At 52.8% G+C, this 24857-nt stretch overlaps 12 protein-coding genes across 12 annotated transcripts; 7 read left to right on the top strand and 5 right to left on the bottom strand.

Annotated features, from left to right (window-relative positions):
• Positions 1 to 171: 171 nt before the first annotated feature.
• BJY04DRAFT_210592 (uncharacterized protein) lies at positions 172 to 1456 on the top strand (the record flags this gene model as incomplete). The annotated part of the gene is made up of 5 exons (XM_073714272.1): positions 172 to 383; positions 460 to 876; positions 940 to 1043; positions 1098 to 1229; positions 1287 to 1456. The coding sequence occupies 5 exons, from the start codon at positions 172 to 174 to the stop codon at positions 1454 to 1456; spliced, it is 1035 nt and encodes a 344-aa protein (XP_073566239.1).
• Positions 1457 to 1531: 75 nt separating this feature from the next.
• On the bottom strand, positions 1532 to 2734 carry BJY04DRAFT_142347 (PQ-loop repeat-containing protein). Its single transcript, XM_073708700.1, has 4 exons — positions 2672 to 2734; positions 2400 to 2621; positions 2072 to 2345; positions 1532 to 2025 (listed from the first exon to the last, which is right to left on the bottom strand). The coding sequence occupies exons 1-4, from the start codon at positions 2714 to 2716 to the stop codon at positions 1775 to 1777; spliced, it is 792 nt and encodes a 263-aa protein (XP_073566238.1). The 5' UTR covers positions 2717 to 2734; the 3' UTR covers positions 1532 to 1774.
• A 14-nt stretch (positions 2735 to 2748) lies between these two features.
• Positions 2749 to 3667, bottom strand: BJY04DRAFT_199941 (uncharacterized protein). The gene has a single exon (XM_073712849.1). It carries the CDS (start codon positions 3633 to 3635, stop codon positions 2892 to 2894), a length of 744 nt encoding a protein of 247 aa, XP_073566237.1. The 5' UTR covers positions 3636 to 3667; the 3' UTR covers positions 2749 to 2891.
• Positions 3668 to 4723: 1056 nt separating this feature from the next.
• BJY04DRAFT_223055 (uncharacterized protein) lies at positions 4724 to 5947 on the top strand (the record flags this gene model as incomplete). The annotated part of the gene is made up of 1 exon (XM_073717585.1): positions 4724 to 5947. One exon carries the CDS (start codon positions 4724 to 4726, stop codon positions 5945 to 5947), a length of 1224 nt encoding a protein of 407 aa, XP_073566236.1.
• Positions 5948 to 6281: 334 nt separating this feature from the next.
• On the top strand, positions 6282 to 7319 carry BJY04DRAFT_231596 (uncharacterized protein; the record flags this gene model as incomplete). Its single annotated transcript, XM_073719573.1, has 1 exon — positions 6282 to 7319. One exon carries the CDS (start codon positions 6282 to 6284, stop codon positions 7233 to 7235), a length of 954 nt encoding a protein of 317 aa, XP_073566235.1. The 3' UTR covers positions 7236 to 7319.
• A 563-nt stretch (positions 7320 to 7882) lies between these two features.
• Positions 7883 to 10084, bottom strand: BJY04DRAFT_223053 (major facilitator superfamily domain-containing protein; the record flags this gene model as incomplete). The annotated part of the gene is made up of 13 exons (XM_073717584.1): positions 7883 to 8010; positions 8081 to 8214; positions 8393 to 8510; positions 8565 to 8722; positions 8773 to 8993; positions 9040 to 9120; positions 9170 to 9194; positions 9247 to 9315; positions 9368 to 9401; positions 9449 to 9460; positions 9515 to 9661; positions 9715 to 9877; positions 9932 to 10084. The coding sequence occupies 13 exons, from the start codon at positions 10082 to 10084 to the stop codon at positions 7883 to 7885; spliced, it is 1443 nt and encodes a 480-aa protein (XP_073566234.1).
• Positions 10085 to 10508: 424 nt separating this feature from the next.
• Positions 10509 to 11396, top strand: BJY04DRAFT_210588 (Alpha/Beta hydrolase protein; the record flags this gene model as incomplete). Its single annotated transcript, XM_073714271.1, has 3 exons — positions 10509 to 10814; positions 10868 to 11150; positions 11206 to 11396. The coding sequence occupies 3 exons, from the start codon at positions 10509 to 10511 to the stop codon at positions 11394 to 11396; spliced, it is 780 nt and encodes a 259-aa protein (XP_073566233.1).
• A 1042-nt stretch (positions 11397 to 12438) lies between these two features.
• Positions 12439 to 13590, bottom strand: BJY04DRAFT_223051 (uncharacterized protein; the record flags this gene model as incomplete). The annotated part of the gene is made up of 2 exons (XM_073717583.1): positions 12439 to 12745; positions 12842 to 13590. The coding sequence occupies 2 exons, from the start codon at positions 13588 to 13590 to the stop codon at positions 12439 to 12441; spliced, it is 1056 nt and encodes a 351-aa protein (XP_073566232.1).
• A 407-nt stretch (positions 13591 to 13997) lies between these two features.
• Positions 13998 to 16373, top strand: BJY04DRAFT_231594 (flavin-containing monooxygenase). The gene has a single exon (XM_073719572.1). It carries the CDS (start codon positions 14581 to 14583, stop codon positions 16213 to 16215), a length of 1635 nt encoding a protein of 544 aa, XP_073566231.1. The 5' UTR covers positions 13998 to 14580; the 3' UTR covers positions 16216 to 16373.
• Positions 16374 to 17226: 853 nt separating this feature from the next.
• BJY04DRAFT_223049 (uncharacterized protein) lies at positions 17227 to 18174 on the top strand (the record flags this gene model as incomplete). Its single annotated transcript, XM_073717582.1, has 1 exon — positions 17227 to 18174. One exon carries the CDS (start codon positions 17227 to 17229, stop codon positions 18172 to 18174), a length of 948 nt encoding a protein of 315 aa, XP_073566230.1.
• Positions 18175 to 18495: 321 nt separating this feature from the next.
• Positions 18496 to 19022, bottom strand: BJY04DRAFT_223048 (RidA family protein; the record flags this gene model as incomplete). Its single annotated transcript, XM_073717581.1, has 2 exons — positions 18496 to 18806; positions 18911 to 19022. 2 exons carry the CDS (start codon positions 19020 to 19022, stop codon positions 18496 to 18498), a joined length of 423 nt encoding a protein of 140 aa, XP_073566229.1.
• A 2376-nt stretch (positions 19023 to 21398) lies between these two features.
• BJY04DRAFT_142271 (uncharacterized protein) lies at positions 21399 to 23640 on the top strand. Its single transcript, XM_073708699.1, has 4 exons — positions 21399 to 22042; positions 22096 to 22346; positions 22394 to 22477; positions 22526 to 23640. Exons 1-4 carry the CDS (start codon positions 21551 to 21553, stop codon positions 23376 to 23378), a joined length of 1680 nt encoding a protein of 559 aa, XP_073566228.1. The 5' UTR covers positions 21399 to 21550; the 3' UTR covers positions 23379 to 23640.
• The last annotated feature ends 1217 nt before the right edge of the window (positions 23641 to 24857 follow it).

The raw sequence follows: 24857 nt of genomic DNA, 5'->3' as shown, positions 1-24857 counted from the left end.
ACCCGAACGCCAACCGAGCCGAACCGGAGCGGCCCTCATACCTCTTGCCACTTCACGCTTTGCTAAGTTATATAGAGATGCAAAATCTGGAACCTCATACCAAGCAAGACAGAGACACTCTGATATCCTTACTTGAGTATCATACTGTTGTTCGATCTGATTGTTGTTAACATGTCCGCTACTACCACCGTCACCAGCACCGCGCCTACAACCACGCTTAACACAGCGCCACCAGGAAGACTCTTCTCCCACGAGAAAGATGTCAAGTACGGCGACTTCCGCGATGACCTGCTCCGCGATGGCTATGCCGTCGTCAAGGGCGCCGTCCCGCGCGACCGCGCACTGAAATACGCCGACGATATCCACGAGTGGCTCGAGGGCTTGTACGTCCACCTACCCACGCCCCATGCATACTCTATCAGCCTACATTACCAGCAAACTAACAGTAATCCTATCCAGCAACCTCGGCTACAGCCACTCCAAGCCATCAACAATCCAAACCCCCAACCTCCCCGCCATCAACGAAAAAGGCATGTGTCTCGGCTACGCCGTCAGCCACGAATCCTTCACCTGGGCCGTGCGGCAAGAACCCGGTGTGATTTCCGCGTTCGAGAAAGTCTACGATACAGAAGATCTGATTGTATCCTTTGACTCGGTGAATATCTCGTTTCCGAACCGCGCTGATGTCGCCCCGAATAACCCCTGGCCGCATCAGGATCAGGATCCCGAGAAGCCGGGGTTTCGGTGTTTGCAGGGTCTTGTGAATTTATTGGAGAATGGCGAGAGGGATGGTGGGTTGATTGTTTGTAGGAGCGGGCATAGGCTTAGTGAGGAGTTTCATCGGGTCTTTCGGGATGAGGAGAGGATTTGGTCTTGGTATGTTGACCTTGTTGCTGGTGGTGGGCTGGTGGGTGGCATCTGTGAGACTGACGAGTGCAGGACGAAGGAGTGGTATGGGTTCACCGACGCAGGGATGAAGTGGCTAAAGGAGAAGGGGTGCGAGTGGGTTAAGGTCACCGCTGAGCCTGGGGATCTGCTGCTCTGTAGGTTGCACCTGACTATTTGCTTTTCGAGACAGTTAGGTACTGATAGGACAGGGGACTCGCGCACACCTCACTATAACGTCTCATCTGAGACCTCGCAGCCCCGGTTTGCGGTGTATACCTGCTACATGCCTGTCGAGGACGCAACGGAGGAACAGCTCCTGACGAAGAAGAAGGCGTTCGAGGGTATGAGCTGCATCTCGTTCATATTGGGTGTTTCTTGGTGCTAAATACGTTCTGCAGAAACGAGGATGACGACCCATTGGCCGAATGCTATGCATATCGTTGATCTGCCTGTACTCAGGAACGGCGAGCCGGATCCGCATAACCGGAAGAGTCCCAGACAGCCTGTGGAGCTGTCGGAGAGGGGATTCAGGTTGACGGGGATTCCGTATATCAAGCAGACTGCTTAGTTGGAAGTATAGGAGCAAGGTGAGAGAGATACTTGTCTGGTTATATAGTTGGCCTGTCATACGAGAATGAGAATGCCCCGTTCTTTTTTGTTAATCTTAACCGGTTAAAGTAATCGAAAGAGCCCTGGTGTGCCGCTGCAACAGACCGGGCAGTCACAGCGCCGGTCATCGCCCTGGCGCATCGTAGTTTACATATTCAACTCTATGCTAAATACCGGGATTTCAGGCTTGAATGCAGTTTGTGCTCTATATGTAACAATTATTCCCGGTCGAACTATGTATAATCGTGGCGTCGATACGAAAATGGGTGGAATCGAATCACGGTCGCTGCTGTGGCACCCTCCGCACAACATCCGAGCCAGATGCTGTTCGGAAAACAGAGGTTGAAGATGGCATTTGATGAAGCGAGACCTGTCCTTCTGCAGGTGTCTCTTCAGCCTGTTTCTGCGACCGCTCCTTGATCCAAGGGTACAAATTGTATACCAGGCCACAGATCATGACGCCGATCCAGAGCACTAGTTCGGTGCCGTAAATTACCATGCCCAGGACGTCGATACGGTGTTCGAAGACTAGTCAGATCAGCAAGCAGCAGGTAGCTTCGGATGGGGTACGTACCAACGGATACGAGCGAGAATAAATCTCCAGCGGCGTCGATGCCTACGAAGATGAAGCTGATTCCCCGCACGGTTCTGTGGATGTAGATATCCCAGTAGTGGCGAAGGACACCGGCGGCGAGAAAGCAGGCGCTTAGAACTGCCATTAGGATCATTGGCCATTCGAGGTTACGGTCCTTTGCCACTCGCAGCGCGAAGATGAGGCCTGTCTCGATCCCTCCTAGCAGGGCCATCAGGATAATAACAGCCGTTGCACATTTGCGAATTGAGTATTTCTAGAAGCGGTTCAGCATCTAAGTTGGTAAAGAGATATCGGGAACGTAACGAACCCTCCCGTAGTAGAGACATTGCGCCCAGGTGACGAGGCTCAGGAAACTGAGGATCTGAGCCTGGACGCGCAAAGCGATGTTGAGTTCCTCGACAATGTTGTACACTCCGAGTGGAACGCCGGCAATGGCCCATAGCATCATCATGGAGGCTTGCAGGCCTTCGGTGCTGTGACGGCGGTAGTTGATGAAGATTTGCGGCAGCAGCTGGATGGACCAGCAGACCTGGGGGAGTCAGTGTATGGTCAGAATCTGGGGTTAAATGACTGACTCACTGCACCTGTTGTGCCCAGTATGTTGGCTGCAATAGGGATATCCATGCTAAGATCAAGGTGAAGATGAAGGAAGAAAAGCGAGAGGAGAGAGGATGCATTCAAATTCTATCAACTTAAGATAAGGACAGTCATCCGCATTAGGTAATGCCAAGAAGAGTTCAAGATCAGACTGAACTATACTCCACCCAAGCCAACATCTGCTTGCTTGCTATATCACCATCTAGCAGCTGTAACAAGTCCAGAACGCCCGAATGTACTTGGTCGAGCTTGGTGAGTTCCAGCACCCGGACCAGTTCTTCACGCTGCCCAGATAGCCTCCCTGGCAGCTAGTCCCCCCAACTCCATACAGATTGACCTGGAAATTTCCAGACCCAACAACAAACACAGCCTTCGTGACTAGACTGTTCCACTTGTAGCAATATCCGTCGGTCGGGTCAGAGATCTGCTGTCGGAAAGAGTCGCCGATACAGCCGCCGTCGATATACGAGTTGACGTAGCTCACTGCGCGGGTCTCGAAGGGTTGGCCTTCGGCCGCTGCGCGCTCTTGCAGTTGCCAATGGGTGCTGTTGGTGGCTTCAACGAGGTAGGGGGAGCTCGCGCCGAAGTCGTTGGTTAGGTAATAGTTGTGGCCATCGTTGAGGAAGAGCTCAGGGTGGTCGAAGTACCAGAGCCTGTCGGAGTGGCGGGCACGTTCGTCGTCGGTTGGTTTGTATAGTTCGAGCTGACAAAGGTAAGCAATTTCTAGTTCAAGAGTGCATTGGGGAGAACTCACGACGGCCGCGTCGAACTCTTCAACCGAGACGTCGGCTGCAGTCATACTGGCGGAGTCTTCCACTGGCACTGCAAGCGCGGAGCAGGCTGAGAGCAGACCCAGTGCAAGGACAGGCAGACTGATTTTCAAGACGTTTCTCATTGTGAAAGTTGTTCCTTCTAAACTCTGTGCTCGGGTTGTGGTTGAATACATGTTTAGATGGCTGATGTGACTCTTTAAATACTGCATCCGGGTTCTTGCTGTGATTCAGTAGGCTATTCTTAATTTATTCATGCCTATTCTAGAGCCATCGCGAGCCATCGCCACCAGGTATATTGGCTCTAGGGTGCAGCAGCATCCGTAGGCTACCGGCTATAGTGATTGACAGAGCAACATACAGATACGCCTCCTCTAGACCTCATTGAGGGTTGTCTCCGTCGCATGGAAGGCATCGTATGATATACAAGACGCATGGCCACAATCAAGTACATAGGACATATGACAAGGACGGTATATTCTTTCTCCAACGCTATGCCACGCCCCTAGCGCAGTCTTAAGTCTAGATCGCTTAGCGTGCTTGTGCCCAGCCTCGGAACGGCTCGCGCATATACTCTATCCTAGGCCAGTCGTATCGCTACAACCCCTGCCAATACTGGCGTCATTAGCCTAATGAATCCTTTGCGTGTCAGCCTTCAATATCCGGCGGCCCTGGTCTACCAAACAATATACTTTACATGGCCAAGTTGCGCTGGCTGTCTCTCGGGATTGGTTCGGTCAAACGGATATTCGAGCAGGCATGGTGCGCGAGGTGGAGAGGTATAAGTGAAGCTGATTTAGACCCAGCATGGTCTCATGGGTATTTCAAACTGTCAATGCACCCACTGAACAGAGTCCGACAGAACAGAGCCATCGGTTAAGATATCATCACCTCCAAGAAGGGAAGACGAGGTGCGGATCGACGCATAAGTAATGGTCAACATGGCATTTGTTTCTGCTGTAATAGCTTTGATCGGAGAAGACATCACGGCTGGATGATTATCTACGTAGGTAAAGCTGGAGAATGACGAGATAACTGTTTATTTAGTTCGACAAGCACTAAAGCCAATCCTCCAGAGCTTGGTCATGGATTGACAGTCCAAGTCAAGCCCCACAAGAGCAGGCTTGCGTCTTGGCTTCCCGATCGGGACAAGAGCTTCATGGCGGGACCTATACGGATTTCATCATGATGGATAGATATATCAGTTCCCCCACCGTGAGCCTGCGTCTTCTCCCCTAAACAATCCGACCTTCAGCTACCCAAGATGGAAACCTGGCACCTCCGGTTGACCGCTCCAGACACCCACACCCAAGGCTCTTCTGAGTTGACCTCCGTCGCCGGCTCAGTGCATCTTTCCTTTTCCTTTCCGTCCTTTGACCCCAATGCAACGCCTCCGCAGATCACAATACAGCTGATCCAACAGGTTCGACCGAGAGCAACGGAGCGACCGTCCGGAAGACAGCACCAACTTAGTCTCTTCTCCTGCTTCGGATGGATGTCCAAATCACCTTGTTGTGAAGTTCCACCGAGTGCAGCTGCCACAGGGGTCGAAACCATAGCACAGTACAACGCATCGCATGCCCCAGACGAGATCCGTAACATCCCCGACGCGGGCAAGGTGCGCTGCAGATTCGACTTCTCCTTCAACATTCCGAGCAATATCCCCTCCACAACCAAGACGGCGGTCGGAAGCGTGTCATACACAATCTGCGCGACATTGTCGTCGCCGACCGGGGAGCCGGCACTTCAAGACTCACGACCCGTCAAAATCATCCGCCACGCCGTAGCCGAACCCGTTTCTCACATGCAAAAGTACCCCGGCGACGAGGTGGTTAGTCGAATACACATCGAGCCAAGACCGCATGGTGCAGATACAAAGTCGAAGAGTAAAGCATCGTATTCCGTACTGTGGCGAGCGGAGTCGACAATCCGTCCGGGGAAGAGGGCGTCTGAAGTCACTCATGTCGTAGCACGGGAGCTGCGATGGAGGGTAGACGAGTCGATCAGGTACATATCTTGTGCAACTGCAGGGCAAATGGCGCGACGACCGGTCACTGTACGCACCTTGTGCAGTGGGCGAGAAAAGGGTCGCTGGAGTCGTCTAAAGGACGGAGGGAGTGGCGGGAATTACCTCGATATTCCATTCGATATCCGTATTCCAACCAGAGTCGGTGCTCTTGATTGCGTCAATATCGCATCGTATGCTTGCCAGCGAGGAGCTGCACGGTCCTTCGATGTGCCGAGTGAGGGCGGGATTCGCGCCGCAATCACCATCGAACACCGGCTGTATGTGGAGGTAATCACCGGCGAGGACACCTTTCACCTCCAGACGGGAGATCTCGTGGACCGAAGGACTCGAGTGAAGTCGTATAAGACGGTCGTTCCATTGCCGGTGTACGGTTTTGTTGCAGACACCGGTGAAAACTCCTCGTTGCCGAAATATGAGGAGCCTTACATCTTGCCCCCAGCGTATGAAAATGGATTTTAGCCCAGACTCGCCCAGAACTTTTGCCAAACGATAGAATTGGCTTCTCGGCGTGGAATCAGCTGAAGAAGACCTTCTCGGGAAATGGCCGCACCTGCTTTTCGGTATCTGGCCGCCCACCTTCGCAGGGTGCATTCTTACCCCACGGGGAATATCCGTGAACATTACCCTTGCCTGCATGAGATTCAGAACGGCAGCGATGTGCAGGAAACAATGCTCTATATATAGGCCGTGTTGCGCAGTGTCTTAAGCAGACCCAATCACCACTCACAGCTGCCCAGTCGTCTCAAAAACCAACATGAGACTCAACCCTATCACGGCCCTCGCAATCAGCATCATGGCTCCTCAAACCACTGCTGTTACACCCCCCTCCTCGCCAGTCTTCTCCCTCCATAAGCGCGCTGCAAATGTCACTTGTGGCAGCGACCCCCGCATGCCTCCCGGCTCATGGGACTCCCATCTCCACGTCATGGACCCTGTCCGCTACCCGCCCATCCCTGAGATTCCATATACTCCTGGCGTGTACACCGTCTGGGACAATGCCATATTCGAAAGCAGCATCGGGTGCAAGCACGTCCTGTTCGTGCAGACCGCTACGCACGGCAACGACATGACGCTTATGCTCGACTCTATCCGCGCCTACGGAACGGATCGAGCGCTTGGCGTTGGGCTGTTTGACCCGAGCACTACAACTCCAGATGACATTCAGCGCTGGGATCAGCTCGGTGTGCGTGGTGTTAGGGTGAATCTTGTCACGTACGCAGATCAGACACCCATCGACGAATTCAAGGCGCAGATTCGTGACTATGTCGATCTCATTCAACCGGTCGACTGGGTCCTCCAGCTCTACGTCAAGATGGAGACCATACCAGCGCTGGAGGACTTCCTACCTACCCTTGGTGTCCGCGTCGTCTTCGACCACTACGGCGACCCGATCCATCCCGAGCCTACCTCCTGCCCGCTCAACCCGTACGACATCAAAGGGTTTAATGCCCTGGTTCGACTACTGCAGCAAGGCTCTACCTGGGTTAAGATCTCTGGGGCGTACCGGTTTAGCCACCTGAAGGGCGAAACGTGGGAGGACTTGGACCCGGTGACGCTGGAGCTTTTGAAACAGGCTCCTGATAGAGTTGTGTATGGCTCGGATTGGCCGCATACCCGCTTCGATGGGTTGGATATCAAGCCGTGGGTGACTCATCTGTTGGATTTGACTGAGGGGAATAAGAGTGTAAGGGAGAAGCTCTTCCGTGATAATGCGCGTGTGCTTTGGGGGGTTGAGGGCAGCAAATAACTTGGGGGGTCAGGTATCAGTTTAGTGTACATGCAGCCCTGTAGGGTAGGGTAGGGTCGTTGGTATCTGGTATTACATTCCGACCAGTATGGATGTATATAGTTGCAGTGTTGATTCAATTATGAAATGGTTATATCCGAACAAGCGTTATGCTTTTAGCTTGCAATAACAACTGGTCAGGACCTACTCGCGCATAACATAGATCTTGATATTGTCGATGGCTTGAGCCGTACTCTAAACAACATACGCACCTGATCATGCTTGAGCTGTGGACTTTGAGTATGCTGAAAGGAAATGTATACTCCCAAACATGTCTAGAAATTACTCAGCAGAACAGGATAACCATGGGCTCCTTCTCAACCCTCAACAATGCTGTTTCTGTTTCGCGATACTAGATAGCAACACCCGATCCATAAATATCTCTACTCGATGCCGGTAACCACATAAACCGCGGCACAAGTGATTATTGATTAATCAGGATAGATCTTGACCTTATCCGTATATATATTGTCCTATATCCTCCCTTGCGTCTCATTTATACTTCGGACAGTGCCCCCTCTCTCCTACTAACCTCATCATTCGAACCCTAACCCACAAACCACCCTCTCCCTTTCCCTTTCCCAACCCATCCCACGAACTGTCTGGATTCAAAGCACGTATCTAAAATCCTTATTCTCAAACTCCGTCAAGTCCCTCATCCCCGCCTCATCGCTCGCCTCCTTGTTCGCGGGTCCGTACTTTGCGTCCCGCCGCCGGTTGACGATGAACATGTATGCTGTATGAAGTGAGCACTTATACGGTCTGCCCTTTGTAACAAAAAAAAAAAAAGCAACCGCATAACATACCAAGAAGAAGCAAATGGCAACCAAACTTGATCGCGTAGCCGACAAGAAGCCCGATCGTCGCGCCCCGGAAGTGCGGCGCTTCCGACTGCCTGACGACGAAGGGGCCAGCAAAGTTGCCCCAGCAGTAGGCGGTGCTAGACGATGCGAACGTAACATCAGTATGAGGGCTTCGCTTACTGGTGTTGGATTTCGACTAAGGTAAGGTAGGACTGAGGGGCTTACAAGACCATAGCGCTAGCGAGCGATCTATGCGTGTACCCGGCCATATTCGACGAGATGGTCGTGAGCGAGACGGTGAAGCCGACGGATTACGAGTTCACGAGCCAGAAGGCGGCCAGGCGGCCCCAGGTGTTTGAGCGCGGGAGGTAGGCCATGCATGCTGCGGAAACGGTGCAGAGGAGGTTTGCGGCGGTTGCGGTCAGGAGGCGTGCTGGATCAGGATCAGTTTGTGGCGCTCTTGAGTGTAGAACAGGGGTGAAATTACAGTTCGGCACTTCCAGGATGATGGTTCCGCCGATGAGGAGGGCTATTACCTGCACGCCGTCGCCGACGGACTTGAGCTGGGTGGTCTTTGTGGTGCTGAAGCCCGTGTCGCGGATGATGATGGTGGAGAAGGAGTTGACGACGCCGTTGGAGATTGCTCTGTGATAGATGTGAATATCATGATCGGTCGATGATGCGGGTGTACCCACGCCGCAAAGACACTTATGAAGATCAAAATGGTCTTGGGGTCCATGAAGCCGGTTCCGATCTGCTTTTTGTCAAAGGACTTGTTCTTTATGCCGGTTTCGTTTCCGGAGACTCGTTTGACGGCGATGAGTCGCTCGCGGTGCGTCAAGAAGCGCGTGTTGGAGGGGGCGTCTGGGAGTAGGAACCAGATTGCGAAGGCCCATAGGCAGGTTGCACCGCCGAGCTGTGATGTTAAGTCTTTTGCTGAGAGTGGTGATAGGAGGTCTTACGATGTAGAAGATTAATTCCCAGCGCTCAGGAGTCATATCCGCTGGAAGCCCCGCGACACCCATGGAGATATACGAACCGACCTGCTGGGTCAGTGTCGAGTCATAGAACTAATATCAAGGGCTAACGCACAATCCCACCGAAACCGAGCGAGGAGCTGATATATCGTGTCAACTACAAGACCAACCAAGGATGTAGTGCGTACTTACTACCAGATACACTGGCGGAGCGGAATCTCACGCCGCGTATACCAGAATCCAGTCATCAGTGTCAAGCCCCTGGGGTTGTTAGTGTCCATTTGGATTGCGAGGTATTCCGGTGGTTGCCTACGGCGTAACAGCAGCCTCAAAGACGCCCATGAAGACTATCCTCGTTCAGCTTGAATCAGAGAATATAGATTGTGGTACATACATCTAACCGCCACTAGCACAATAGTCAGTCGTCATCCTAAACCAGTCGGGGAGAATCAAAACTCACATGCAGTGGAATAGCTTCGGCTCTGCGTCATGAGGATAGCCATAACACCCCACAGGAAAATACTGATGGCCATGACTTTCTGAGCAGGGTAGCGCCCGATGAGCCAGCCGCAGGGGTACTGGCCGAAGAAGTAACCCGCATATATCACTGGTTACCATCAGTCTCGACGCATACGGTCAATAGGAAAGATGGGTATTCACTAGCAGATAGGTGATTGAAATCAGCGCCCTGGAGATTCAACGCTTCCTGGTACCCGAATAGGTTTGCATAGTTCAAAGACGTCTTGTCCATGAACTGCAATGCCTGGGTGACGAGGAACATGGGCAGGATGGTGAGGTCTAGTTTCCATCGAACTCTTTTGTACTGTAGACGTTGTGAGCTTCGGTATAGCGGTGTGCCCTAGGATAACGGACTTACCTCGCTGTCTGAGACTTCAAGGTCCAGTGCCTCGAGATACTCCTTGTAGCCGACTGCATTCTCTTGACTGGCAAGCTCGAGCTGTTTGATGTTTTGCTTATCAGAGACCTCGACCTCGACAGCATTGCTCGCGCGCCTCTCAACGTCCGCCATGTTGTCAATATATGAAGATGGATATTGGATGTATATGATAGTCTTCAAATCAGAATGTGGTTGGACAATCTAAGAATAAGTGACCCGGAGCCCAGGGGATTTATATAGTTTCCAGGACCAGATGCTCCAAGCCCTCAAGCGAGTCGACAGACATCTTCCCCGCACAGAATAAGATGGGTCTGGGGCCCCGGCACTCCCCAGCGTCTCCAATCGTGCTCGGTGGTTAGGGATTGTTCGTCGGCGAGTCGCCGTGCAATGGTGCCCAGGAGCACTGCGACCCCGGAATGTGGCCGGTTGGCTCAACAGGGTCTTGGTATATTACTGTCCATCTTGGCACCTCCATATCAATCCTCGTGAGCCTTTCTGTTTAGTTTATCAGATCATCAGTTAGTCCTATCAATCATATCGCCATACAATACACACAATGGGCCAGTTTCTCTCACAGCTCTTCAACGGACCGGATGTTTCGGAACGAAGCAATGACTACCTCGCCAAACCCAGCCGCCAGTGCTGTCTCAAAGGCACAATCCACAAGGGCGAGGCCAGAGGGCGTTGGGAATCAATAACCGGCGTGGACACGTACATATCAACACCGCCCGAGGGCAAAGCGAATGGCCATGTACTACTGTACTTTCCGGATGTTTGGGGCATGTTTCCCAACGGACTTCTGGTAATGGATGCATTTACCGATGCGGGGTTTCTGGTTCTAGGACTAGACTACTTCAGAGGCGTGAGTTTGTGGATCGATATAGAGGCTGTTGTATATCTCGCTAACATATGTAGGACCCGGTGTGGAAGCACCGGAAAGACCGTCACGACAAGGCAAACCCAGACTTTGACTACGAGGCCTGGAAACGCAAACACACGGCCTTTGCGGATGAGGCTGTCCCCAAATGGGTGAAAGCTGTGACGGATCGTTTCAGCGACGGCACGACCAAGTTTGTCTGCGTGGGCTACTGCTTCGGGGCGCCGTATGTATGCAATGAGCTGGCGAGGGATACCATTGTGGCTGGGGCATTTGCTCATCCGGCGTTTTTGAAGGAGCGTCATTTTATGAATCTCAAGAGTGCGTGCTGATATCTGACCCTGAGGGGCTTGCGCAATATGCTGACCGGATATAGAACCGCTGTTTCTGTCTTGCTCTGAGATTGACCACACGTTTGACGTGCCGTCACGGCGACGCGCATTGAATATTCTACAGAGTGAAGAGAAGATCTACCATTATCAACTATTTTCGGGGGTTGAGCATGGATTCGCCCTGCGGGGTGATCCAGATGATCCGTATCAGAGTATGTTTTCCAGGCAGGTATGAGAAACAATCACTGACTGACTCGACTTTGATAGGATGGGTAAAGGAACAGAGCTTATCAGGGATCGTAGGGTGGTTTGAATATTGGCTTTCCCAATAAATTCAAGTGCTACTAGTGTAGCGTTTGTAAATGTGTATCTTCTCTAGAGGACATATTGAAAGATAACAATCAGGGCAGCTACTGTCGAAGTCTCGGCCTCGGCTCACTCACTACAAATCATATTCAGAAAAGGGGGTTGCTCTCATAACGGGACAGGTTCAACCCTAGACGCCATGGAGGGAAGGACGATCCTTCTCATGGTGCTCTGTGCGTGTGGAGTGCTCTGCCGTGGCTGCTGTGGTCGGGAAGGGTCTCCCACCGGCTCAACATGCTGCCAAGGTATAGGTATCTAGGATTTCTAGTAAGCATGCCCTAGCGAATAAATCCAAGACACATATCATTCGCGTTATCGGGGCACTTTCCGGAGGGCGCGGCACGCCCAGCGCCTCGCCATCGTTTGGCTGTCTGGGCACGCTCATTCTCCTGACCAGCCAGAAGTTCACCTCTCTTATATCTAACTGGGGTGTGGCTACCACCATCCTTTGCGGCGAGTTGCCGCTCCATGCGCCATGACTGGGGAGAATAAGGACGTGGATCCATCTGCCATGGATTATCGAACCAGTTACGTAGTACCAAGACCTATAAATCGCGAGCCTCTCCGTATAGTCTACCACAATACTCGAAATGCCTGTAACTACCTAACCCTACAGCCTACCGCGGGGAAAAGCTCATAGGGCAGCAGCAGCGAGGTATCTTCTAGAACCCTATTGGTGGAGGTTCTATCAGAGTCCCTAGTGGTGATACATATTGGTGAATGTGCTATCGTGGTCTGCTATGGGATGAGTTCTTGTTTTCTTGGAGTCCTGTTCGGGCACAGCCTTCTTGTTGACAGTTTCTATGCGGCAATGGATTGCACTTTGGCTGTAGTGCAGATACAATTAACCCAGACGGTAGCCCACATACTCATCGTCGTCGACCACGCCCGAGCCTTTACGGAGACTGACACTACAGCTCAAACTTGACCATGCCTTCGTCGTCGAACTCGACCCTCAGTACATTGAGGCGTGCGCGGGGCTCATTGAGCCCCGCCTGCGGAGTCGGCTCAGGAACAGAAGCCTGCTCTGCTGCGGCCAGCTGTCGAGCGATCTGTGCGGCGAGGACCGAGTCCCACATTCCTTCTCTGCGATCATAGTGGCTCAGTAGGTGAATTGCTCTACGGCGCGTTTGTGATTGCCGGCATCGCAGCGCAGCAATTAATAGGGCCGGGATTACTCCCACTGAGAAGTCGAAGGTACGCTTTCGGGACGGCTCCCTAGTTAAGATTTAGTGCCAATCACCAGAAATCACGCAAAGAGAGAGAGGGAGACAGGGAGAGAGGGAGAGAGGGAGAGAGGGAGAGAGGATGTACGCGGTTCTAGCCAGGTAGGACTCGCATAGAGACACCATCAAATAGAACTCTGGATGGAATTCATCCCACGTGTCCCCCGAGCCAGGGCTGTAAAAGACTGTCTTGCTTATCCTTGCGAGAATGTTCCAGTCTTGGAGCACCTCTGGGGTTTTTCTGGGGAGCTCATCCCCTTGTTGGAGGCGGGACAGGGCGTCCGTGGTCGACTGCTGCCATCGCTCGAGGGCCTGGCGCATTTCTACCGGTGACTGTAGACGGTCGCTCGAAGAGGGCCAAACTGGTTGGACAAACGACGAGTCGAAGTGGTGACACTCGTGATTGCGAACACCGTCCATTAGGAGGTACATGTCATGGCTCCCGGTGTCCATGCGGATTGAATTTATTTCGCTGGTGGTCTCTGTGCTGCGTCTCGAAGGCTCCGATGAAAGATGCTGATGGTCCAGTCGCACGAAGACGGAGAGCATGGTCTCATGCGAGACCAGTGACCATGCAGTAGTTGCCCCATGCTCCTGCAGCAGCTTCAGGCCGGACTTGACATGGATGGTACAGGACCGGCGGCTTTCGCAGATCCCATTATAGAGCGAAAATAGGGCACAGCAGAGCAAGAAACTTTCCACGGATCGAGTTCTGGTGGAGCAGCGCAGGATTTCCAGTGCCCTCCCGTATTGCTGCATAGCCAGTCTCCGGACGGCCATCGCACGAGAGCCAGGTTCATACTCGAAGAGTTCCTGCCCAGCGCCCACGGCGATCATGGCTGCTGTAAAGACGTCATCCGTTCGGGAGGCTTGCAGAACGGCCCTTGAGAAGTCGGAAGGGAAGCATCGTTGGCTTCTAGCGAGGAAGAAACCGTAGGAACGTCTTTCTGTCTCGGTGGGACTCGATGCGTGGGCTGGCGGCGTATATATGACTATTCGTAAGGGCGACGGCTTGCTGCTCGGAGGATATCCCTCCCACCTTCACTTTGCCTTGTTACACCGGTTGCAGGTCGGTTTTCCTTCGTCGCATTTGACTCGGCGCCGCCTGTGGAGTATTAGCTTTACAGCCTTTGTTCGACGGGGCAGTTGGGTTCCTCCCTGCAAGTCATGCAACCTGTTTGGCTACGGTTCGTCGAGGTTCGGATTTGCTTTTCCATGGTACCGTTACCTTACAAGGATCGAGTTTGTCGAGGAGAGAAAGTCTCATCGAGAGATTGATCCGAGGGGAACGACTGGATGACACCCTCAACCCCAGGCCGAGCTGGTCCTCTAAAGTGAGGCTGCAGATGGACTATGCCAAACCTGTCTAGACTGGTTGATCGGGCTCATTTTAGTCTCTGCTGAGGTCCGAGTGTTGGCAGCATTTAGTCGGTGGATGATGGCTATACAACACCGCAAAGAGGGTCAATTACCTCTGCCACCGCATACATCATGCAGATGAATACGCTTCAAGCCACTGATCGGGATATAGTACACGACACAGGAGATGGCATTCGCCCTTCCTCTCCATCTCAGGGGGTGTGTTGGTGAGGGGGCGAGCCTTGGAAGAGAACAAAGAAAGTGTCGACTGGCAATGATTGGCGTCCCAGCAGAAGGGAAACCACTCACATTGGAGAGACATGTCTAAGGTTTGTAGAAGATTCCAAATCATTGTGGGCAACACAAGCGAGAGACAAGGGAGTCGAGAGGGACTCCCTCCTGGGTGTCACCAACCCCTGCACCTGCACCGTGTTATCCCAGGTATCCCTTCATTCTTTGACTCTCACGATGGCCGCGACTACCAGGGTCGACGCGCTTGTCGTTGGCGCCAGCTGGGCCGGTCTTTGGGCTCTTCATCTCCTCCAACGCCAAGGTCTCAATGTCCTCCTGGTGGATGCATGCGACGATGTGGGCGGCACATGGTGTTACACTCGCTACCCCGGCTGTCGAGTCGATACCGAGCTCCCCTTGTACGAGTTTAGCGATCCCGACCTCTGGCAGAATTGGAACTGGAGTCAGCGCTTTCCCGCTCAGAAGGAAATCCAGGCGTACATCTCGTGGGTGGCCGATCGCCTAAGCTTGAGAGAAAATATTGTCCTTCGAACACGCGTTGAGGGAGCGAGATGGGACGAACTATCGAACACCTGGGCAGTTACAGCCTCTAACAATCGCATCTACCGAACACGGTACCTGATCCTTGCCACCGGTTACACCACCGTGCCGTACATCCCAGCCTTCAACGGCGTGGAGCGCTTCCCAAACAGCATCCATACTTCTGCATGGCCCGAGCATACGGAGTGGAAGAACAAACGGGTTGGCGTGGTGGGAACAGGAGGAAGCGGTCTCCAGATCATCGAGACTCTCGCTCCAGAAGTCGCCCGGTTGACCGTCTTCCAGAGGACTCCGAACCTAGCGACACCGATGCGGCAGAAGGATTACTCCAAAGAGGAGATGGAGCATATGAAGCGACACTTCTATCCAGCGATGCTGCAGAAGCGCAACTCCGCGACCGGCTATTTTTCCTCCATCGATCGCGCCACCTTGGATGATAGCCCTCAGGCTCGGGAAGAGGTGTATCAATCGCTGTGGGATAAGGGCGGCCTTGCGTTCTGGTTCGGAAATTACTCGGATCTGCTCACCTCTCGCGACGCCAACATGGAGGCATACAGATTCTGGCGAGACCGCGTCCATCGTCGCGTGCGCGATCAAGCCGTCGCCGAGAAGCTTGCTCCAGAACAGCCGCCTCATGCATTCGGCACTAAGCGACCGTCGTTGGAGGTGTCATACTTCGACATCTTCAATTCGCCGAACGTGGAGCTGGTGGATGTACAGAATGATCCCATCCTCGAGATCACTCCGACCGGTGTCCAGACGGAAAGCAAGTTCCACGAAATTGACCTTCTCGTCTATGCGACCGGGTACGACGCGCTGACCGGCAGTGCTCTGGCGATGAATATCGTGGGCGTGGGCGGCCTGAAGCTGGAATCGAAGTGGGATGTCCGAGCCCAGGGGAACGGCGTGTCGACGGCTCTCGGCCTGATGAGCAATGGCTTTCCCAACATGTTCTTTCCCATGGGCCCTCAGGCTCCTTCGGCGCTTGGACTTACTCCCCAGATGGCAGAGGTTCAAGGCCAGTGGATCGCCAATTGCATCCAGTATGTGCAGCACAAGGGCTTGGACAGGATCGAAGCGACCGCAGAGGCAGAGGCACACTGGAAGGCTGAGGTCATGGCGGCGGCGGAGCGCACCCTGTTCAGCGAGACCAATTCGTGGTACATGGGCGTCAACATCCCGGATCGCAAAAAGCAGCCTCTCTGCTATTTTGGAGGAATCGGCAAATACGCACAGGCTCTACAGCAGGCGGCCAATGCAGGGTATCCGGGGTTCACCTTGTCGCGGGCTGCGGTGAAACATCGGCTGTAGCTAGCTACCACTACCAGTTCGTCTTGGGTTATTGCTGCGAGTGGATGCTTGTTTCAACCTGATTGAGCTTTGAGGTCTCATCTTTGGGTTCGACAACTTGATGTCTCTGTACTCTTAGCAGTTTGTCTCTAGAATGCAATCAGCCTCATTTCTTCGTCTGCTGTAACCCGTGCAATGCAATGCATCCTGAACCATCAAACAGGGCGGGAGGAATATTTTTAGGCCAACAGTGGCCAAGGCAGAGTAAATTGATTGGAGCAAGGCCAAGGCGCTTGGACTGGAGCTTGCAGGCCTAACTACAGACTACTTGCAGGCTAATCCAACACTAACTAAAGACTAAAATTCAGCCCCCACGTGTAGAATGATCAATCTCTGAATCTCTGCCCCTGTGATTTGGAATTCCCTTGCAATCCAGTCCAATTTCCCTCTCTGCCAATTTCTCCCTTTTCTGACTGCGACAATTCGGGTCGCAGAGTTATATTAGGGAACCGCCGCTGTTTGACAGTGCTAACCTAACTTGCATGCCATCTCAAGCTACCCTACCAGGCCTACCCTGAGCTGAACCGCTGAAGAACCATGAGGCTGGCCGTGGCAAGTCCCGAGCCGTCTGCAACTGGCCAGGCCGTAAACGCCCCCAGCGCCTAATGCTCCGCTAAGCCCACCCAGGCAGGCAATTTGACTATCATCTGCAGTGATTGCAGCGGCCTGCGCTGGTCCAATCCCTGCCTCTGTATAGATTAACGCCGTTGTTGCGGCTGATGCCGCTGTCGAGTCGAGCCCTGGCACTTGGAGACTCTCCTCGTCCTTATTATCGCCCTGGCCCCTACGGCCTGCTGGTGGAGATGAGGTCTCACTCTCCTTTCGATTCCTTCTGCTTTCCCGCTGGCCGGTCCGCGTTCTACACTCCGTCTAATTAACAGGGCTCGTTTATATAATATCTAAGTCCGCTCTTCTTTTTCTCTGAAGGTTGGATGCCCCGCTGACAACGGTCGCAGTTCGCTCCCACCCACGATGAATTCTACCAGCATCGACGGAAACTGCGGCTCGAATTCGGACGTCGAGGCATCATGCATGGACTCGGAATGGGGCAATTGTTGCTCCCTGAAGGGATACTGCGGGAAGACAAAAGCGTACTGCGGCGAAGGATGCCAATCCGCCTTTGGCGAGTGCGACGAGACTGAAGACGACGACGACGACTCACCATCCTCCACCACCACATCCACATCCTCCAAACCCACCGTCTCTAGCTCGGCCAACAACACAAGCATCGACGGAAACTGCGGCTCGAATTCAGATATCGATGCGACCTGCTTGGGCTCGCAGTTCGGCGATTGCTGCTCCGCCAAGGGATACTGCGGGAAAACCGATGTATACTGCGGCGAGGGGTGTCAGCTGGATTTTGGATCGTGCAATGATGCCAGTAAACAGACGATCAGTAAGACTGGATCGTGTGGCGCGACATTGACGAGTAATGTCACCTGTGCTGGGAGTACGTATGGCGACTGCTGCTCTGCGAATGGGTTCTGCGGCGAGGACTCGACCTACTGTGGCACCGGGTGTCAGTCGGAGTTTGGCATTTGCGGCCTGAATTCCATCACCTCCATCTCCTCGTCTACATCAACGTCCACTTCGTCATCGACTTCCACTTCTGACCCCTCCGCGTCAGCGACAATAGCACCATCGCAAATCTCAGACTCCAGCAACGACGGCCTCAGCAAGGGCGCCATCGCCGGAATCAGCGTCGGAGCTTCGGTCGCCGGCTGCGCTCTCATAGCCCTGCTCGTCTGGCTCTTGATCTTCAGAAAGAGGACGCCGGACAGGGAGGAAGATACGCTGATTGAAACATTCAAGCCTCCGATCCCGATGCAGGAGATGGGCGTGGACGTGAAGCGAGTCCATGAGATGGACGGAAACAATACCCGAGGCGCAGTTGAGCTTCCTGCTTCGCAGTCTCATTAGACACCATTCCTTTTCTTTTCTTCCTGTATATGTTGCGACTTTTCTCGAGATACCACACCACGTCTGGACGACATTTTTGTATGTAGTGATAGATATACACGAGCCTCATCTTTTCCTTTATAAATATAATTGGTTATCAATCTGGATGCGTGATTTTCAGAGCTCATGTCGTGGTGCTCCACTTGGGATGGATATGCTTCTCAGCTCGACGGAGCCACGTGTGTCGATCGCATTTTCATGCTAAGAATATCCTCTGCTTCTTCAAGTTCTATAGTCTATACAGATTAAGCTGATTTCTTGATATCCTATAACAATATAAGTCTAAGCACCTTCCCCCTTGACGTCATGTGCCACAACCTCAATCTCAACCCTCATCCCCTCCAACGCCAACTCACTGACCCCGACACAAGTCAAGATGGGTTTATGATCAGGCATCCACTTCTTCAGGTTCTCAACTAGTTTCCCAACAGCAACCTCGTTCTTCACCTCCGTCGTAAAGACCCGAACCTCGTATACCTGCGACCAACCTTTCCCGCCCGCGTCCGTCAACGCCAGCTGCACGTTCGCGAACGCCTGGTCGATTTCCGCCCCGAGATCGGCGGGCACTTTGTGGGTTTCGGGGTCCCAGCCACCTACAGTAGGCCGAGGCCGTTAGCTGTCTGTGCTCACTGCAGTCTGCCTTGGATCTATACTGTACGTAGTAGGTAGAGGAAGAGAAGAGGGAGGGAGGGCGTACCTTGACCAGATATATGGATTCGGTCGCCGATGCGTACCGCTTGGCTGTAGTTTAGGATGTTGCGGATGTACTCGCCGAAGCCTGGGTAGCTGTGGTATTGGAGGTGGGACATTGCTGCTCGTAGAGGAGTGCTGGTGCTGGTTGTGTTGGCTCACGTTATCCAGCGTCTTGGTCTGGTCTTGGGGCCGGATTTATACCCCGCGGAGGCATTCTCTGCCAAGGGATGCTTTGAAATCGAGGTTTTCGTTGCTGGACGATGGGTTTCTATGTCGTATGATGTTATTTAGAACCAAGAGTTTAGTTTGCATGGCATGGTAGCCTGGTGGGTGGTAGGATAGAAGTCATCAAGTCCAATGCGGGAAACCAGGTTAGAGCTCGGTTTGTGTAGCCGGCGGAAATATATATATCGACCATTTCAGCAGCCGGAACTTCTCACGGTCGCGCAGTGACAATCTACTGTATTCTGCCATAGATTCTTGGTTATTGTAATTTTTACTCTCTCACAACTGTCTTAATCTCTTATTTCCGATTCTTTACTATAGTATTGGGTGCTATCGTGTTCACTGTGAGGCATGATTGACTCACGACCACCGCTCCTCCCCAGCATTTCCTCCTCAGCGCACCGACTCACCTCGAGCTCCGTACTTCGTAGATCGTGGGTTTGGCCATGACGAAAGCGACGATCCGATGCACGAAGATCAAGAGCAGATCTAACAAAACCTGGAAGAAATCCTTACAATGCTCCTGTTGCGTCAATGAAGGAAAGGCATCCAGGTACCCCTTTTACCAACTGAATTAGGCATTCGCAGACAGAAGACAAAACAATTAGCAAACTCTGTCTCGAAACAAAGCCAAACACTCCCACGATCCTTACAATGGCTCCAGCCCACAAAGTCAGAAGAGAATAGAATAGCGTCTTCAAACGGCTGCAGGTGAACGGTTGCATTCCGGTCTCCAGTACCGGCCTGCGCCTGCCTATTTCTGCGTAGCTGGGGCTCTCGTCCGCTGGTAAGCTTCTGACACTATCCCCTGCTAACCTGCGCTATTGCCGCACTACTCCGAGATAGGTTGCTGGTTTGACACTGTGTGTTCCTGCAGAACCCCATCATCACCTTAATACTCTACGGGGGAAGTGCCATTGCCTCTCGCGAGTCAGGTTTCTTATAGTAGTTCCTCTAGCTTGTGAGGTTGTCTCCAACTTTGACTCTAGATGCCGTGCTGTGGGTGACAGTGTGACCTGCAGGTCACTCGAGTCTCGACGCGTCAATAGCGGCCAATCCGGCCCCATGGATTCTACAGGATCGTTCGGCGGCAATAGAGCGTGATGGGAGGAGGAGGCTCATCTAATCAGATTCAGCAGGGCCGTTGCGTTGCAACAGGTTGCTTGTGAAGGTGTGGACTATCGAAGTTTAAGAGTGGGTGGACACTGGACCGGTGCGCTATTGTTCCAGTTCCAAGAGTCAGAGTCAGGCACCTGCCGCAACTGAGTCACTGTGACTGACTGTGATTTGAGATGCTGAAACCGAGGTGCGACTGGTTGGAGTCTTTCAGCCTTCAGTGGCGGCGCTGAGAGAACTGGATTCGATGCCTCTGCGCAACATTCGAGAGCAATCTTGGGAGCGGCAAACGGCAGCGCCCGAGAAGCAGAACCATGGCTCAAGAAGCAGAGTACTTTGGTTTGTTTGTGGCGAAGGCTCTGACTCTGTCCTGTTGTGTTGGCATGCAGGTGCAGCAATCCGGGGAATTGGGAGAATCACAGGTACCCAAAGACCCAACAGGCCCACTTGGGGAGCTGTCGCGAGGCTAGCGAAATTACCCCTGGTGATCGCGAGCGGGAAAGGCCCGTCTAGTTGGACCTTCCCTTCGCAGGAAGAGCTTGCTGCCATCAGAGGCTTCAAAGCTACTCTGGCCATCCAGAGCATGGAACAACCCCCACCAAGACACAGAACGTGATGCCAAGTTCGAGACATCGTGGGCGCAGCGGCAGCATCCTTGGAACTGTTTGCTTTCATTCGATAGTCCAGATTCCGTCAGGATTTTTCTGGTGGAGTCCCTAAGGACAGGCAGCCGAATCGGAGAGTTCCTCCTTCAATAGCGCTGCAGATCGAGATTTTATACCCACGAGCGAGTTTTTTGTTTTGATCGTGCGTCAGCTCTTCCTTCACGAATCACGCCATGAGATCCGATCTACAGAGGATTCCTGAACAGATAGTGCTGCGGATCGAGGGCTGCGTTGATATCACCACGGGATGGATGTCTGATCCAGTCCTGCTCGATCTATCGCGCTTGGAGCTAAATTCTCTTTGAAAATTCGGCAGCTGCAGGCTCAGAGCATTGATAGTCCTGCCGATCAGCCTTAGGATTGATCGTGGTCCTCCACGTCCACGATCTAATCCCGGCCATGCGGTACGCGCTACGGAGAACGGTGGCAGCTCACCTCCTTCTTAAGCCCGCTGCCTGCCCCTTCGAACTGACGCTTGGTCCTGCTCTTTGGACTCGTTCTCTCTCTTAATCCTGGAGTTCCTTACAATCACTATCCCGACTACGACGACGACGACGACCGAACCGATCGCCGTTCCCCTGACAAGCGCTACCTAACTTTATCACTTTCCTTCAGCCCTTTTTTCAGTAGTCGTCGCCATGGGGTCGGAGCTGGGAATCACCGCCGACACCAAGCCGGAGGCTGTATACTCTGCCGTCAGCATCTGGTGGGCCACCTTTGGATGTGTCTGGACGCTCCTTGTAGCGGCCGGCATGGCCTTCCTCATCACCCGCCGGAATATGCCCATCCTCAGGGTCCGCAGCCTCGGTCTTTCGCTTTCAGCCATCGTGCTGCTTCATTTGTACTGGTTTTCTGTTCAGTGGGGGACAATGATTGGCCCTCTCATGCCCGGTGATGCTCAGTACTGGATCATGGGCACCTACCTGCCTTGTGGTATCGCCCTCTTCCACGCCTCCAACAGTCACTTCCTTCACGTCGCCAAGCTGCAGAAGAAATATGCCAAATACAGCTTCCTCATCGACTCGACTCCGGATACCAAGCGTCGCCGCAGCGGTATCATCGGACGCTTCCAGGGTCTTGAGTACACCATGAAGACCATCATCCTTGTTGGTATTGCCATGTTCGTCCAGGTAAGTCCCATATTAGTCCCTTTTCATTATATGCATATGCTAACACTTCCTAGATCTTTCTCACCGTCCTCATGTGGGTCATTTCCCGCAAGTTCCATCCCTCCTTCGGTATCCCCGGCACAGAGGTACACGGCACCGAGATGGCCATCAAGACGGAACAGGGTCGTGGCTGGGAATGGTGGCCTGGTGTCTTCTGGCAGTTCTTCTGGTCATGGATCGCCGCTCCCATGATCCTGTGGAAGTCTCGCCATATCCGTGACACCCAGGGCTGGCGCGTGCAGACCATTGGCTGCTGTCTCGCAAGGTATGTACCGCATCTACTTGGAATAAATTATTTCTAACGTCTAGCAGTCTTCATGCTACCCCCTTGTGGCTTATTGGCCTCTACGTTCCTGCCATGGAAGCCGTCAACAAATATTGGATTCCCCCTCAATGGTAAGCCATCCAGCTACACTCGCTTCCATCGTGTTCTAACTTCGTCAGGGTCTGCCTGTCCATCTGGATCATCGAAATCTTCACAGTCTTCCTTCCCTGTTGGGAGGTCTACCGCCACCAGACCCTCCGTCAGGAGACCCTCGATGCCATCAAGCAGTGGGAGGCCCGAACCAAGGGTTCCAACTCTGATAACAAGTCTCTCGGCTCTGCTCAAACCATGGTCGAGTCCATGATGTCCGGATGGAAGTCCAACAACGAGTCCGTGCTCAGCGACAGCAGTGCCCGCGAGAGTATCCTGAACATGAGCGCCCTCGAGTACGTCCTGGAGCGCAACCCGACTCCCCTCCAGAAGTTCTCCGCCCTCAATGATTTCTCCGGAGAGAACGTTGCCTTCCTCACTAGCGTCGCCGAATGGAAGAACGCCCTCCCCAAGGCCATGATCGACAGCACCGGTGCCCCTGACGACAGTGCCCGCGAGCAGATCCGCGAGTCCTTCAACCGTGCCCTCTACATCTACGCCGAGTTCATTAGTGTCCGCCACGCCGAGTTCCCTGTCAACATCTCGTCCCAGGATCTCAAGAAGCTCGACAACGTCTTCGAATCTGCCGCCCGCATCATGTACGGTGACCAGTCCGGCGAGAAATCCGACCCTGCCACTCCCTTTACCACCGGCATGCCCTCGCCTACATACTCCGAGTTCTCCGAGAGCTCCATCGCCGCCATCAAAAACCGCGCCGAGTACGTCGGCGACGTTCCTCCCGGCTTTGGGGCTACAGTCTTCGACGACGCCGAGCACAGCATCAAGTACCTTGTTCTCACCAACACGTGGCCCAAGTTTGTCAAGAAGCGACGGTCATCGACCGACTCGGCTGAGACGCTGCAGGCGCAGGAGTTTGTCTAAATTCTTCTCTTGCTGTCTTGGAGTGGCTGTTCGTGGCACGTGAAATGAACATGAGTGTGGCTTTTGTCTTCTTTTTTTCTCTTCGTGTATATATTTGATGACTAGTAATAATACCCCCTGGATCTTGATAGTCTGGATCCGCTTAAATCGATTGGAATTCGGTTGACTTGCTTGTGTCCCCTTATTTATGTAGTACTTGCACTTACTGACCCAGTCATCGGGTCTCACCTTGTGGTGACCACTGTGTCGATGCTTACACCGCGAGAGCTGGTCACTGTCTTGACCTTCTATTGTAGCCCCCACCACGGCTCGTGGTTACTCGGAAGATTCTGTAGAATTAGCCAAAAGACCTCAAGCGCCAAATCACAAGATCTAGAGCATACCGAATAGGTCACCCATCGGACACGATACCTTTCCTCTCAAGAGGTCTTATATCTCGAAATTTGGAATTCGCCGTGTTTTGTTAATAGACTCAATCCTGCAGGTGCAGGATTGGCTATGCTTCTCAAGCCCTGGTCGCTGCATGATAGTAGTGGATGTGATTTACAGGGTGATTGCCTGTGGAACCGCGGCCTTGGCCCCTCGTTCATGTTATATATATTTAGCCGTGATTGGTCTATCGTGTTTGTGATCGGTTACTAACACTGCATTGTTCAAGGATGTATGTTTGATGATGATTTCTACCTAATCGCGGTGATTGTTGTGAACCTAGAACAAGTCCAGCAGCCATGCTGATTATCCAGGCTACCATAATAGTTCATAACGCTTGGAGATAGAGTCGTATGTAAAGGTGATGTTACTGTCCGCCGGAGCATTACTTTTCTGGTTAGGCGACTTGGCGGGTGACCACTTGGAGTGCAACTCTCGTGAGAAACAAAAAGCTAATTCTATTGTTCTCCTGGCTATGTGAACATAAATGCCTTGGAGGGAGTTGTAGATTACACGAGGATGCCATGTTAAGCCCGCTCGCCCTCAGGTTTCGCGCACAACTCATGCCCGCATCTATGGTCTTCCACCAGGCTCTTTACGGGCTTTTGATCGTGACAGTAGAAGTCTTATGAGGCGTCTGATGTTTAGTACCATGAGGAAAGCTGGGTGAAGCTCATAGATGCATTGCTGAGTACGTAATTTGATAAATTGACGCGGGTTGGAGAGACATCATCACGCAGTCTCTCTGACTAGGTTAAGCTCTTCTGTTTGTAAAAGTTCGAATTCTAAGGACTATTCAAGTTGTTCGGGCGCTCAATATATGCAGCCAGCTTTTCAAAACCCAGGCACTTAGAGCACCTGCTGGACTCGTCGGATGTGGGCTCGCCAGTTTTGATTATACTGCTGGAAATACCAATCAGGCGCTCATCATCTCTGTCGATTGCCGGGTGTCCAGGCTTGGGTTATAAACAAGCTCATGATGCATCTTTGACTAGGCATGCATCAAGAGCGACATCAGCTGGATTTCGAACCTCCTGCCTTCCATGGAGT

Source organism: Aspergillus karnatakaensis (assembly GCF_047715665.1).
Source record: "Aspergillus karnatakaensis strain CBS 102800 unplaced genomic scaffold BJY04scaffold_67, whole genome shotgun sequence".
Classification (NCBI taxonomy): domain Eukaryota; kingdom Fungi; phylum Ascomycota; class Eurotiomycetes; order Eurotiales; family Aspergillaceae; genus Aspergillus; species Aspergillus karnatakaensis.
Note: the sequence above shows the minus strand (reverse complement) of the source record. Positions and strands in the feature narration are given on the sequence as shown.